Source organism: Scatophagus argus, chromosome 10 (assembly GCF_020382885.2).
Source record: "Scatophagus argus isolate fScaArg1 chromosome 10, fScaArg1.pri, whole genome shotgun sequence".
In the NCBI taxonomy this organism is placed as follows: domain Eukaryota; kingdom Metazoa; phylum Chordata; class Actinopteri; family Scatophagidae; genus Scatophagus; species Scatophagus argus.
In genome coordinates, this window is record NC_058502.1 from 18,285,341 (window position 1) to 18,298,470 (window position 13,130).

Below are 13,130 nucleotides of genomic sequence, written 5' to 3' on the forward strand. Positions count from 1 at the left end.
TTTACTACTAATAATAAATCTGCAAATTGCAAGTGCAAGCACAGTATGATTTTATGCTGCATGCAGCTTGAGCAGTCAGGACGTAAATGCCTTGAACGGAATTGCTGAAAAAAATGCAGACCATTAATAATATCAAAATGTGCTTTGATTTCATTAAAAATTGAAGAATTATATATTTAATTGCATTTTGATTAAAAATGCTTTTGAATAAAGATACAACAGATACTTTTACTCAAAGGCTGCAAGTGCTTCTTCCTCCACTGTCAATCAGTGACCTCTGGGAACAGCATACAATATTCCAAACAATAAATAATTTAAAAAATCATCACAAAGGTCAGATTATTTTAGATACCTGAGTGAAGCCCTGGGTGATAAATTTCTCCCTCAATTGTCAAATTTGAATGGCAAGTATATAGGAAGCAAAATTACATCCTCTGTGTGATGTGTTTGTGACCACTCAAGCCCCAGATGTGACCACTGCAGCGTGGCCATAATCATATTGAGCTACAAGCTCACACCATATGGCAACATTTTCAGCCCATACTCTATGGATCCAGCCAGCACCAGAGGAATTCTGTGCATCTGTCCCGGTCCAGCTGTGAGGAGTCCCCATGTACAGAGGTGCCCGAGGGTGGGGACTGGCTAATTCAACAAAGTTTCAACCCAGTGGCCAACCACATGACTGAAATATTTATCAGCAACTTGACAAAAAAAATGAAAAATAAATGAAAGTCTTTTTTCATGGTCTTCCAGCTTTTCAAAGATTGTTTCATTAAATTTACATAAGACTTAATTTAATGTGTGCAGAGTCTATAATAGTCCTCTTCTACAGTGCAGCATATGACTGACCAGTGAGGCATTCAACTCAAAAAACATCAACAACATTAAGAATCTCAGCTGACAAGTGCTGCCAGCGGCGAAGGATTAACCACATTTCTCCTGTGCAGAAGAGAGCAAGTGGCCATCTTATCTATTAATACTAATACCTGAGAAACTAACTGGACCAATAGGTTGAAATGCATATAACTACAGCGGCCATGAACCCTATGGCTGAAGATCACTACCAAAATATGGAGCGTGTGCTTATCCTCTAATAAAAGGGATGTATTGCTGCAACAAAATTTCCTGCCAAGTCCACTGCTGTCTTAGTCACTAACAGGAAGGGAGGCAAAGGTTTTCAAGGTTTGCACTTATTTTAAACATGTCACTGCTTCAGATATGATTAGCACATCCAGCCTGAGGGGGACATTTCAGGACAGACTAAAGAGAAAATGTTTTATGCAAATGAAACTCTGAAGTGATCACAATGCCCTCTGTGGATTACATAGGGAGGGGATCAAGGTCAGAAATGTCCAAATAAACTTGATTGATGATTGATTTGTTTCAGTTCTGAGACATAAACAAATATGCAGACAAACATTCACTCTTATTACGGAATATGCTCAATGTACTGAATGTTCATCCTAAAAATATCACAAAAAGGTGCTAATTGCTATAAAGGAAATTAAAATAAGATTACTGCTTCTTGAAACACGGTTTATGTACACATGTTGTCTAGTGCTTACAACAAACCACAAAGCAACTGCAAAATTAAGAGCTAAACAAAAAGAGTCATTAAAAACTCCTGAAAATAATTTCCATGTGTAATTCAAACTGCTGGGAACAATATGCAGAGCAATTTCCCAACACTGAAAAGCAGCTCATTCTCTCACCAGAAAGATTACTGTGAATAAGGATAATTAAGGCACAGATATTTTCAAACCCATGTTCAGGCGCTGTTCACTTATGATATGTTTATTTTTGTTTCAAGTGTAGTTTTAACAAAACATCAGGCTGGAAAGAGACAAACATTGGACACAGGAGTGTCAAAATAACAGAAACACCGGCTCAGCATAAACACAATTTGGTTTTTGTGCTTCATGAAGACAATAGTTAAGATCTATGGATATCTCCAGAGCTAAAATATTTATCTCAACTCAGTTCAAAACAAGATCCACAACGTTAAAAGACATAGACATTTATCAGGATGAGGAGCCAAGTTTAACGTCCACATCCAAAAGTCTTATTCCACTCCTCGTACAGTTCCAAGTCTTTTGATGAGACGCTGGGCCGTACCGTCTTCAGAGCCTCCTGGAAGTCATTGTAGAGGATTGGTCGCACCTGATCTGCAGTGATAGTGGCGATGTCACTGAGCTGGATGCTGCGGATGGGTCCCAGAGCTGCTTCCCTACATAGCTGAGTCATATCAGCCCCTGAGAAGCCCTCAGTGGCTGTTATTACACTGTCCAGCTCTTGCTCTCTCAGCTGGTTCTTTTCTCGAGCCATGAGGTTAGCTACTATCTGCAGTCGGGCTGCTGCCTCGGGCAGGGGGATGTATAATCTCTTTGCTAGGCGTCGTCGGGCAGCCTCGTCGATCTCTTGAGGCCGGTTTGTGGCACCCACCACCAGGATGCGGTCCTCGGCTGCTGTGGCAGCCCCATCCAGCTGAACCAAGAACTCTGTCTTTATCCTACGAGATGAATCGTGCTCCCCGTCTGTCCGCTGGGACAACAATGAGTCAATTTCGTCTATGAAAATGACAGCAGGCTGGTGGCAGCGGGCAATGGCAAACAGGGCTCGCACCATTTTTTCTCCTTCACCAACCCATTTGGATGTGAGCGATGAAGCACTGATGCTAAAGAAGGTGGCCCCTGACTGACAAGCTATGCATTTTCCTATCAGAGTTTTTCCAGTCCCTGGAGGTCCAAACAACAGGATGCCTTTGGGTGGACCACGGAGGCCAGTAAAGATGTCAGGTCGTAGCATGGGCCAGACCACAATTTCCTTGATAGTGGTTTTAGCAAATTCCAGGCCTGCTATGTCATCCCAGGCAACAGGAGGCCCGTGGTCCATGATCTCACTCATGATCAGCTCGATAATCTTTGGTTCAAAGTTTTTAAGACGCTCATCCTGGATCTGAGGTTCCTGATTGGAATTGCGGCTCGTCCCACCTTCTTCCTCCTCCTGTCGTGGAATAGGTGACACAAATTTAGAAAAGGCACCTCGAGGCCTGTTAGCACCCAGAGATTTCTTCACAGCTGCTGCCATCCCACTGGGCTGAGCTCTCTGGGGCTGATGAGAATGTTTTTTCTGTTGATCAACGATGAATTGCTCGCGAGCTGTTTTGAAGTTCGTCCCAGCATGAGAGTCAGTGCCTGCTTGTCCACCATGCTGCCCCCTGACTCCATCCCCTCCATTTGTGTTATAGAAATTCTTCCGCTTAGATGGATTGGAGGTGGAGAAGAAGGAGGACTGATTTTGTGTGCCCCCTGGAAGAGCAGGACTTCCCTGTGGAGGAACTGAAGAAGGATGACTAAACACAGACTGTGGACGAGGTGGAGGTCGGGAGAATGAATTTGGATTACCTAAGATCCCCTCAGAACCTCTTGACCTCTCTGATGTAATATTAGTAGTGGGATTACTGGCAATGCTGTTAACCTCTGTTTTAGACTGTGGTGGTCCTAAAGACAGAAAACTGCCTCTGCTCTCTTGCCCCACAGATATGTTAACATCGCCCGGTGCCACCTGCAACCTTTCTGCCCAGGTCCCTGCCTGAATCATCTTCTGCACGCAGGGCAGCTCCAGCACACTCTCCATAGTCAGGCAAGACTCCCATTTGTCACTGTAGTTCCTCTGACTGCGAGCCAGATGCAGTGCACTCTCTGCATAGTTGTTAAGCCCTGTGCGGGGGTCATCCGAGTCCAGCACTGCGGCATAGCGCTCCGAGTAGGTCCTGAGCAGGCTGGCCATGCCGGCCTGAGAGAGCTGGGAGCTTGCCCATGCATACTGAATGGAGAGGATATGGGCCCGATAGGCATCGGCCGTCTGTTCAGGTGTACAGTTGCCAGATGAAATGTCAAAGGACCTCCTCTGCCATTCGTCCAGGTGTGCGCCACTCATGCCTGGCCTGCTCCAGTCTGGTGAAGGAGAGGGGACAAAAGTTATTAAAAATACATGACCTCAGTAAAAGCCAAGGCACACATCATCCCTGACCCACAAACATAAAAAAGTTTCATCTCATTACAGTACATATGTATGGGTATATGATACATGAATCAGAAGAACAAATTTAAAAAAGCAACGTTAAAATAGATGTTGCAGAGGCTAAAATATCCTGACATTTAACAGAATGTTTCAAGTGTCTAAAATGCTGGATCCCCCTGACCAGCATCTCAACTCGCAAACATTTTTTCATTAACAGTCCAAGCCTGGTAAGGACCCATGTCTTTGAAACACCTACATTCTTCTCTTAGTCTCCATCACCCGGCTGAGTTAACATCTAAACATAAAGGATGATTTTCACAGTCTAGACAAAGCTCCTCCAGAGCTACAGAGAACAATATACACAAATATAAATCCAACACATGAAGACTTACTGCACACACAAGACTTATTTCTGTCCGATTTTAGAAACAAAATAAAATCCATGTTAGTGAGCACTTCTTCTTTGCAAAGATAATCTATCCATCTAAAAGGTGTGGCATATAAACAAAATGATTACGGCAAAGTGTGCCTTGGTCTGGTCACCATAAAAGGCCACTGTAAAAGGTGCAATATTATCACACAACACAATGCAACAGATGAAGTTTTGACGGAAAGTGCACTTTGGCTAAGGTACAGAAAAAAGCCTTAGATCATTTACTTTTACAATTCATGAAAAACAGGGGTGTTGCGTTTGTATTTCTGCTGAGTATATATCGATTTCACCGGATGAGTAATACTAACTATGGCTAGTAAATGACTGTGTAAAATCCCTTTTAACATTTAGTCAGCGCTGAAAGCTGAGCAGCAGTCATTTATTTTTCACTGCAGGAAATGACATTTCAACGTGTCAAACTGTCAGCAAATAATTTAGAATATCTGTAAAACCAGTTTTACATGTTAGCAAAAATATATTCGCCTATAGAAACATTTTGACTCATCAAAAGCGAACTGTTACTAGTCAAAATTACATTATGGATACATCGGCTTGGAATTCTAATCCAAAAAGCAATTGTTTTACATCTACAATTGCTGTTATCACTACTGATTAAATGTTAAAAAGGCTTGCCATATCGGGGCTAAATATTTCATTTGATGAATAGTGAGCTGTACTGGAGAAAAGTTCAAGAGCTGGTGACACTGCCGCAGTGTCTTTTAACTTAAGGTTATTATTCAACATACCGCCAGGGAAACCTAGCTTAGCGTCCACAACATGCAGCTGTAAACAATCTACGGTAGTACCATACCAAAGTACCCCACAACATACAACGGGCCGCAATACTGAAGGTGAGGGAAACCACTTACTATTAGAGATATCTTCTTATTATCGTATGACAAAAATAAATAGGTGCAACACAACAAACAAACGTTTCATAGCATTACCCTGCTGATGGTGCCTGTACTTAAACTCGCCGTTTATATACTCTTCCCGCCACTAGTTTCTTCTCAACCAGTGCGACTTCCGGCTACGTTCCATTTCGCTCTTCAAAATTCTAAATTCATTTTTTGAACATCGCTTTCATCTAGAAATGTCCAGAAACCCAGCCAGAACTGACACAAATTGGCTCTAACTTATAACAAAAATGTCATTTTAAGGTGAAAAGAGAAGAACAAATGAGACAAAGCTAAAGTAAATAATTTATGTGAAAATATCGGAACAGGACCCATAAATTGTCACTCCCAGGGAGTGCTCCATTTATCCTCCAGGTTCGCCCAGAGACCGGTCTCCCTTTGCTAATACCCCATTAAGCCGCTTTATCAGTTTCCACGTAAATTAAAGCTCGTTGATTAATGATGATGAACTAAAAACAGGCGTACCCAGAGTCAGAACATTTTACTTGAATTTCAAAAGTTATTTCCTCCGGACCATGGTTTCAACACGTTATCCCCAGGTAACGCGAAATAAGGTGTAAGACGCCATCTTGTGGCTACAACATGCTAAGCAAATGTGATGACTAAAAGGGCCCTTTATCGTGTTGTATCCTGGGAAACGCAGTACCATTGTTGTTGGAATTCGTCCGGGCACCGAATTTCATCATAAATACTCTTTAAATAAATTATACTGCTAAATAAATTACATTCCAATATATGTTAATTAATTATTTTCACATGTAAAAAAACATTTAAATATAAACTACCCGTTATAACTGTGTACGAGTAAACTACAATGACCACAACCGTAGAGCTTTTTGTTTATGCTGTCGACAGTGGATGACAGCAGCTGCAAGATCTTAAAGCATACACCGCCGGTGGGAAAATAATCTGCGTTTGTGATACTGTGTAGTCAACTAGGTAGTAAGTTAATGTTTTTCACAATCTATCATTATTTATTATAGTTTCGTCTTTAAAGAGGGATACCTGAAAAGTTTCCAGGATAGCTTTTCTCAGTAGTCGCAGCCCTTTAGCTAACGTTATATCTGAACCGGAGACGGGATGTAAATGAACGTTAATCCAGACGGGAGCCGAGCAGCAGTCAGTCACACCCATGTCTGGGGTTACTAAAGGAACTCCGTCTGCTGAGCTACATTAAATAGCTATCCTTAACATGTTATGCTGTTTTATATAAATAAACGTTAGCCTCAGACTTCTGAATTGGAGCTTTAGAACAACAGAATTAACCGGGAAGTGTGGACTGGATATGACTGACTCATCATCATGGCACAGACAGAGGAGATAACCCTTAACGGTCTGTCTGCTGCAGTGCCAACCAGATAGCTTCATAACTAGTTCCACAGATAAGATATTTACACCTTCAGTCGTTTTCTTGATATACAAGCCCTTGTAGTCAAAGTGGCATTATGAATTCCCCGATATACACCTTTGTTAGCCGCGACGACAACAGCACTGTTTATGCAGAAGTTTCCAAAATCCTCCTCTCAACTGGACAGTGGAAGAGGCTGAAAAGAGACAATCCCAGATTCAACTTGATGCTGGGTGAACGGAACAGACTGCCCTTTGGACGTCTAGGTAAAGGCTGTTCTTTCCTACTGCATATGAGAACGACAGCAGTCAGAAAAGCATGCCTGTGCTATATTTGGTGTACGCTCAATCAGATGAAGCAGCTTCTATGACTGAAGGGCTGATGCTCGAGGATCCTGTGGAAAGAGTGCATCTCTTTATGTGTACAGGGTGCACACATCTGACCTTTTCACTTCATTTTAAAATGTCCTCACTTGGACTTCCCAGGTCATGAACCAGGACTGGTGCAGCTGGTGAATTACTACAGAGGAGCAGACAGACTTTGCAGGAAGGCGTCTTTGGTCAAGTGCATACCTGTCTTTTTAAATTCAAATAAATAAATCTTTGATCTTGCCATCATTCATTCTACTGATGTACTTTTTTGCAAATAAATTATTTAAATGGATGTTACATTAGCTGACCATTTCCTTTCTTTACCTTCAGGCTAATAAAGACCAGCCCAGAGCTGTCTGATTCCTGTAACTGGTTCCCAGAATCCTACATCATCTATCCTACTAACCTCAACACCCCTGTCGCTCCAGCCACAAATGGCATTAGCCATCTGAAGAACAATCCCAAGACGGATGAGCGAGAAGTTTTCTTGGCCTCCTATCACTCTAAAAAAGAAAGTGGGGAGGGCACAGTGTGGATAGCAAAATCTTCTGCTGGAGCTAAAGGTAAAATCAATTATCCATTTTTCCCTGGTTTAAATCCATTATACCAGTTGGCCTTGGTCAGACATTTTCCTCACAGTCTCTTCTCTCTTGTATTACTTGAATCAAAGAGATTACTTACTCTTTCTGAACTGTTTTGAAAAGCTTTGCTCTCCCAGTGATAACCATTTTCTCTTCAATAGATCTGTTTCTTGTGTAGTTTATGGTTTTGAAGTGAGGATGTAATAGATGGCATATTTAACACGTTAACATATTTCATTTTATTTCAACAGGTGCTGGGATTTTGATATCCCATGATGCTAATCAGCTGCTGGAGTACATTGATAATCAGGGACAGGTTCATGTTATTCAGAAGTACCTGGAGAAACCTCTGCTTCTGGAGCCGGGACATCGGAAGTTTGACATCAGGCAAGTCTTTTATGTTTAATTCAAATGCGTCGAAACCGCGCTATTCTGCCTGGACTTTGTAACTGAGCTTTCAGTGGGTTATGTTATGCCATTGCTAGGAGCTGGGTGTTAGTGGACCACCAGTACAACATATATTTATACCGGGAGGGTGTGCTGCGGACTTCCTCTGAGCCCTACAACAGCTCTGACCTCCAGGACATGACCAGCCACCTGACCAACCACTGCATCCAGAAAGAGCACTCCCAGAACTATGGACGATATGAGGAGGGAAATGAGATGTTCTTTGATGAGTTCAGACTGTACCTGCTGAACACTTACAATGTCACCCTGGAGACCACCATATTACCTCAGATCAAGCAGATCATAAAGTAGGTCCTTCTTGTTTTTGCTGCTGTTTTTATGTTTTAGCTTAATTAAATTTGCTACAGATATTTAAGATCTCTAGTGGATAATTTCTAGTGATTCAAATGATCCTCTAAATTTCCTTTTAGTGTCATCTTCAGGTCAAACCTTCATGTTTTCCATAACTTGGGTTTATGATCCTCAAAACTAATGATATTCTGATTAGCCTGACCTGAACTTTGACTTGAGCGCTAATTATCAAATGTTAGCATGCTAACATGCTAAACCAACCCAGTGAACAAGGCGTGCAAATATGCCATTGTGAGCATTTACTTCAACTGCAGCCTCATAGTCACTGACATCACCACAGACCATTTAAAATGCGCCATTGAGGTCTATCATATAGCAGCTACCATCATTTAAAGGACAAACTGTGATCTGGGCAGAAGGTTTTTTTTTGTGCATTTCCTTTTCTAATGAGAGCAGAGGTCTGCAAAGGTCAGCGTTGCCTTTGTACCTGAAAAGTTCCTAATGAAATGCACACTGCATGAAGTTGTCTGGGTGTTTATGATCAAAGCCAGTTGGTTTTAAAAGAATTGTTGTCTGGTGTCACAGGAGCTGTCTGACATGTATTGAGCCGACAATCAGCACCAAGCACCTGTCCTATCAGAGCTTCCAGCTCTTTGGATTTGATTTCATGGTGGACGAGAGCTTCAAAGTGTGGCTCATTGAGATCAACGGAGCTCCAGCCTGTGCACAGTCAGTGACATTAAGCTCATCGTTTAAGTTAAATTGTTTGTTATGTAGCAGCCCTGTCAGTTTTACTTGTCTTTTACCACTGTTTTCTGTCTGTAAATCTTGGGGCCTTTCCCTCTCTTTCTCTCTACTATTCACATTTATTCCTACAGACTTCATTTAGAACAGTTTTTTGGGCTTCTGTTTGTGCTTCTGGAGGGTCAGAGTCAGAAATGGGAAAACTGAAAATGTTACAGTTACTGTAGATAGATACATAGATAGTTAAGACTTTATTGTCATTGTAATTACACAACAAAACTTTTTGGGTGGCTCTCAAAGACAGGCAGCATTCAACAGGAAAAATACGTCTAAAGATAAACAGTAGTTTTATAGCTAAACGTGAATTTTGTTCCTTGTGAATTTGCATTTTTGGAACTTTGACTCTTGTCTGTTGTTTTTCAATGTGAACGTGTTATGCAAATTAATTTCCAGTGGTAGATATTAAATCTGCCTTAGCTAGATTAGGGACATTAATATTTCCTATAGACCTTATTTAAACACCCATTAAGTCAGTAGGACAAGTGTGAGGGCAACTTGACACTTTTTTCTTTCCTTCACCAGGAAACTCTATCCAGAGCTATGTCAAGGTATCGTGGATGTAGCCATTTCCAGTGTCTTCACTCTAAACAGCGGCGGTGACTCCTCATCTGCTTCCTCTTCCCCTTATTCCTCCTCCCCATCCTCCATGTTCACCACAAACTCATGCTCCTCTCCCAAACTGAGAGCACCTCTTCATGTGGGCCCTTTCACTCGACTGTAAGCACACCCGTGGGGCTTTTCCATTGGCACTTAAGGCCGTGCCGAGTCAAACCATGCCGCACTGATTTCTGATTCCATTGTCAATTCAACCGCTCAGAGTTGTGCTGTGCCTGAGATGGAGTACCTCAGGAGTGGCGTCAAAGGGCACCAGGTTCACCTGCCCGCAGGTTGCCGTGACATGTCCTCTACCGTATCCAATCCGTGACGTCCCCCTTTTCCCCTTCTAATAAGCGTGTGTCGTGAGACTCAGCTCATGCTTGGAGACCAGAGAGAAATGTATTTTAAAAAGTCTCTGTGTGTTCAGCTCTCAGTTCCTTTGCAGCTTCTATAACTGGATTTCTGTGGTTTTAAGTCTAGTTTCCGTCCTGTGTCGATCTTTGTACTTTTTGATGTCTACTTTCCTTTACTGTTTCTTCATGTTTGCTGTTCGTTAAGCTGTAGGAGTCGTGTTAGGTTACTACAGGAGAAAATCCAACATTTCCTGATTCATAATAAAAGCCTTTAAATAACAAAATAATGGCGTACTATAAATGTAAATAATTTATAGGGAATTAAATGTGTTAACACCTTTGATAATACTGCAGGGAGGAAGAGTACAGTGAGAAAGAGCCACAGTCAGATTGTAAGTGAGCTGCAGTGTGTTGTCAGTTAAAGACACACCTTCAAATGGGTAGCATTTTGTGATATTTGGAATATAAAGCTATGCTGGACTGATGCGCTGAGTCAAATCAAGTCACGGCAAGCCAGCACACGTGCATGGAAAAGCCCCAAAATATTCCCTAGTCTCCGTACTCAAAGCTTCTTCATACCCTGTCCCCTCTCATCAACTCTGTCAGCGAGCCGAGCCTTTAACTGTTCCTTGCCTGTCATGTATGGAGGGAGTCTGACTTTCTCCACTGAACTGTATGGAAATGATCTCTGCTCTTCTGATTATGCATACAAGGAATGTCAGGATGGTTATGAGCAAATCAACAGGACAGATGACTTTGCGCTCTCACTTCCACCCCCAATTTCTCCCCATGCAGACTAAGGGAGCTCTAAAGGATGCAGAGCTGCTCCCGCTGAGACTGTAGTGCCTTACATTTCCAGCCACGCTTCCTTAAAAAAAGTTAGTTTGCTCTGTTACTGTGACTCATACGTGTCCTAGAAGCCTTTGCACTGTTGATATGATGATATATAAGATCTTATTGACTTTATATAATTTTGGATGCTTTTTTTCCTTCATCAGACACATTTAACACACTAACTCAATGTTCCTGATGGGTGAAACATCCAAGATGTAGCATTTCTCTAACTTTACCATATGGACACAACATTTTATTTACTTTCAATGCAGCAGGGTGGCACAAGTGAACAGGGAGACTGTCCTACACCTGGTAAACCCAGCTTTAAGTCCGTCCCCATAAGTTCTCCTGAAGTGTCCCTGCCCTCTGACCCTGGTATGGCAGAAGGAAAAAGACCCAGAAGGGGATGGGTATACTATTATCTGACATTGTTGTGTCCTCAACAAATTCTTCACAGAATAGCTGAAGATGTTTTGTCATTTGAAGAAAGCATGTTTGTGTGAAAGCATGTTGTAGTATGCATCCTCATACAAGCCCCCACAACACCTTTTGGCCCAGTGTGTGAAGAGCTGCTCTAATGTCTGTATTTTATTTTTCCGATGGTCGACCAGCTAGTCATTGGAAAGTGTTGTCGGCAAGTGTGTAGTTAATGTTTTTGAACTGCTGAAATGAAAGTAGAGTAGATTGTACAAAGTGTGTTAGTGTTTGTTAGAAGCATTTCAACACCCCATGAAATGAAAACGACTGGACACAGATATGCTTGTAAGATAAGAAGCTGATGGAGGCATAAAACATACAGCCCTACTTCAACCCTCTTCCACTGAACTAGTCGAACATACTGTGTTTAATGTGTTACTATTACCAAAGAAAAGTCAGACGCAAGTCTTCGTCTTGTCACTGCCTCTTAATTAGTTGCTGCGGGGTTGCATTTCATGAACGACTGATTTTTTTTTTTTTTGTTTGTTTCATGGGGTCCTTAAAGTTATCTCAGTTTTTCACTTTTCTTTTGACTAAATCTCTTTGTGAATAGGCGAAGTCTTAGAGATGTAACTGTCTGAGATGACTGAAATGTCTTTTATGATACTTTTGGAAAGGAATGCTTAGCTTTTCTTTAGAGTTGAAACTTAAAATTAGCTCAGAACTTGTTCCAGCCGCATGTCGGGTAGTTAATTCAACCGTTGTGTTTCAAGGGGCTCGTGTTAAACACACAGTAAGTTGCGATAGGAGTTTTACAGGTATGTCTCTCATAATGTTAGAATCCCTTCTCTGTTCCTCTCTTTTAACCTTGTTTCAAATGTGTGAGGCTTTGCTTCCCATGTTGTGAGTATCATAATTTAAGGGACACCATTAGAAAATGTATTTATGTTTTTAATCACCATGTATTTGTGTTTACAACATGAATTTGAGAAATGAAGAATATGTAAGGTGTGGAAGGTCACAAAGATGGAATAATGTTCTAATGTTTTTTCAAGAAACAGGATCATTGCAAAGATTGATCCCACTAAGAACATATGATGAATCCATTTCTATGATGCATTGCAGAACATTTGGAAGAATATCAATATTAGTATTTGTGTCATGATTGTGTTGGCAAATGAGTTACAAGTGTTTGCAGATTTCTAAAGTATTGAAAGCAAACTATCAGTGTTTGTTTTTTATTAAACTTGTAGGGAAACGTCTTTCCATCAAAGGGAAAGGTGCCTTAGAGGGAATTGCATATTGATAACAAGAAGCAATGGACCTCCAGCATTTAAATGCACCTTCATTTGTTTGTATTGGAGTGAGTTTGCCTCATTCATTATTAGTTATTATTATTATTATTACTTTTTTTAAATTTAATGATGTCATGCCTCTGATTTGCACATCTGACTAAGTTTGTCTTGGTTTTCTTATGCGTCTCATATTTTTCCTGGATTTCGTCATCCTTACCAAAGATCAGATTCATGCTGTTTTTTCAGTGTCGAATGATGTTTTGTATTGTTGATAAAATCTGGATATTATCACATCAATTGGCCAACATGATCCAAAAGCGAGTATCATGTTCAGAGGGATGTCTGTGCTGTGTTTTTCTTAGGTGATGTTTTGTCCAAAATCCTGCATGAACATTTGT

At 41.2% G+C, this 13,130-nt stretch overlaps 2 protein-coding genes across 4 annotated transcripts; one reads left to right on the top strand and one right to left on the bottom strand.

Annotated features, from left to right (window-relative positions):
- Window positions 1-1,767: 1,767 nt before the first annotated feature.
- On the bottom strand, window positions 1,768-5,483 carry fignl1 (fidgetin-like 1). Its single transcript, XM_046401961.1, has 2 exons — window positions 5,326-5,483; window positions 1,768-3,956 (listed from the first exon to the last, which is right to left on the bottom strand). The coding sequence occupies exon 2, from the start codon at window positions 3,937-3,939 to the stop codon at window positions 2,041-2,043; it is 1,899 nt and encodes a 632-aa protein (XP_046257917.1). The 5' UTR covers window positions 3,940-3,956; window positions 5,326-5,483; the 3' UTR covers window positions 1,768-2,040.
- A 281-nt stretch (window positions 5,484-5,764) lies between these two features.
- On the top strand, window positions 5,765-11,063 carry ttl (tubulin tyrosine ligase). Of its 3 annotated transcripts, none has more exons than XM_046401965.1 (8): window positions 5,765-6,312; window positions 6,909-6,987; window positions 7,207-7,285; window positions 7,423-7,655; window positions 7,925-8,060; window positions 8,159-8,428; window positions 9,018-9,161; window positions 9,759-11,063. In XM_046401965.1, exons 2-8 carry the CDS (start codon window positions 6,948-6,950, stop codon window positions 9,955-9,957), a joined length of 1,101 nt encoding a protein of 366 aa, XP_046257921.1. In that variant the 5' UTR covers window positions 5,765-6,312; window positions 6,909-6,947; the 3' UTR covers window positions 9,958-11,063. The 3 variants fall into 3 exon arrangements, with proteins under 3 accessions (XP_046257921.1, XP_046257918.1, XP_046257919.1); XM_046401963.1 differs by having other exon boundaries at window positions 5,766-6,312; window positions 6,848-6,987; XM_046401962.1 differs by having other exon boundaries at window positions 5,765-6,987.
- The last annotated feature ends 2,067 nt before the right edge of the window (window positions 11,064-13,130 follow it).

Coding starts and splice junctions, on each gene's coding strand:
- fignl1 (XM_046401961.1), bottom strand. CDS start 3,939: ATGAGTGGCGCACACCTGGACGAATGGCAGAGGAGGTCCTTTGACATT.
- ttl (XM_046401962.1), top strand. CDS start 6,819: ATGAATTCCCCGATATACACCTTTGTTAGCCGCGACGACAACAGCACT. Junction 7,656..7,924: donor ATCTTCTGCTGGAGCTAAAG/GTAAAATCAATT, acceptor TTATTTCAACAG/GTGCTGGGATTTTGATATCC. Junction 8,429..9,017: donor CAGATCAAGCAGATCATAAA/GTAGGTCCTTCT, acceptor CTGGTGTCACAG/GAGCTGTCTGACATGTATTG.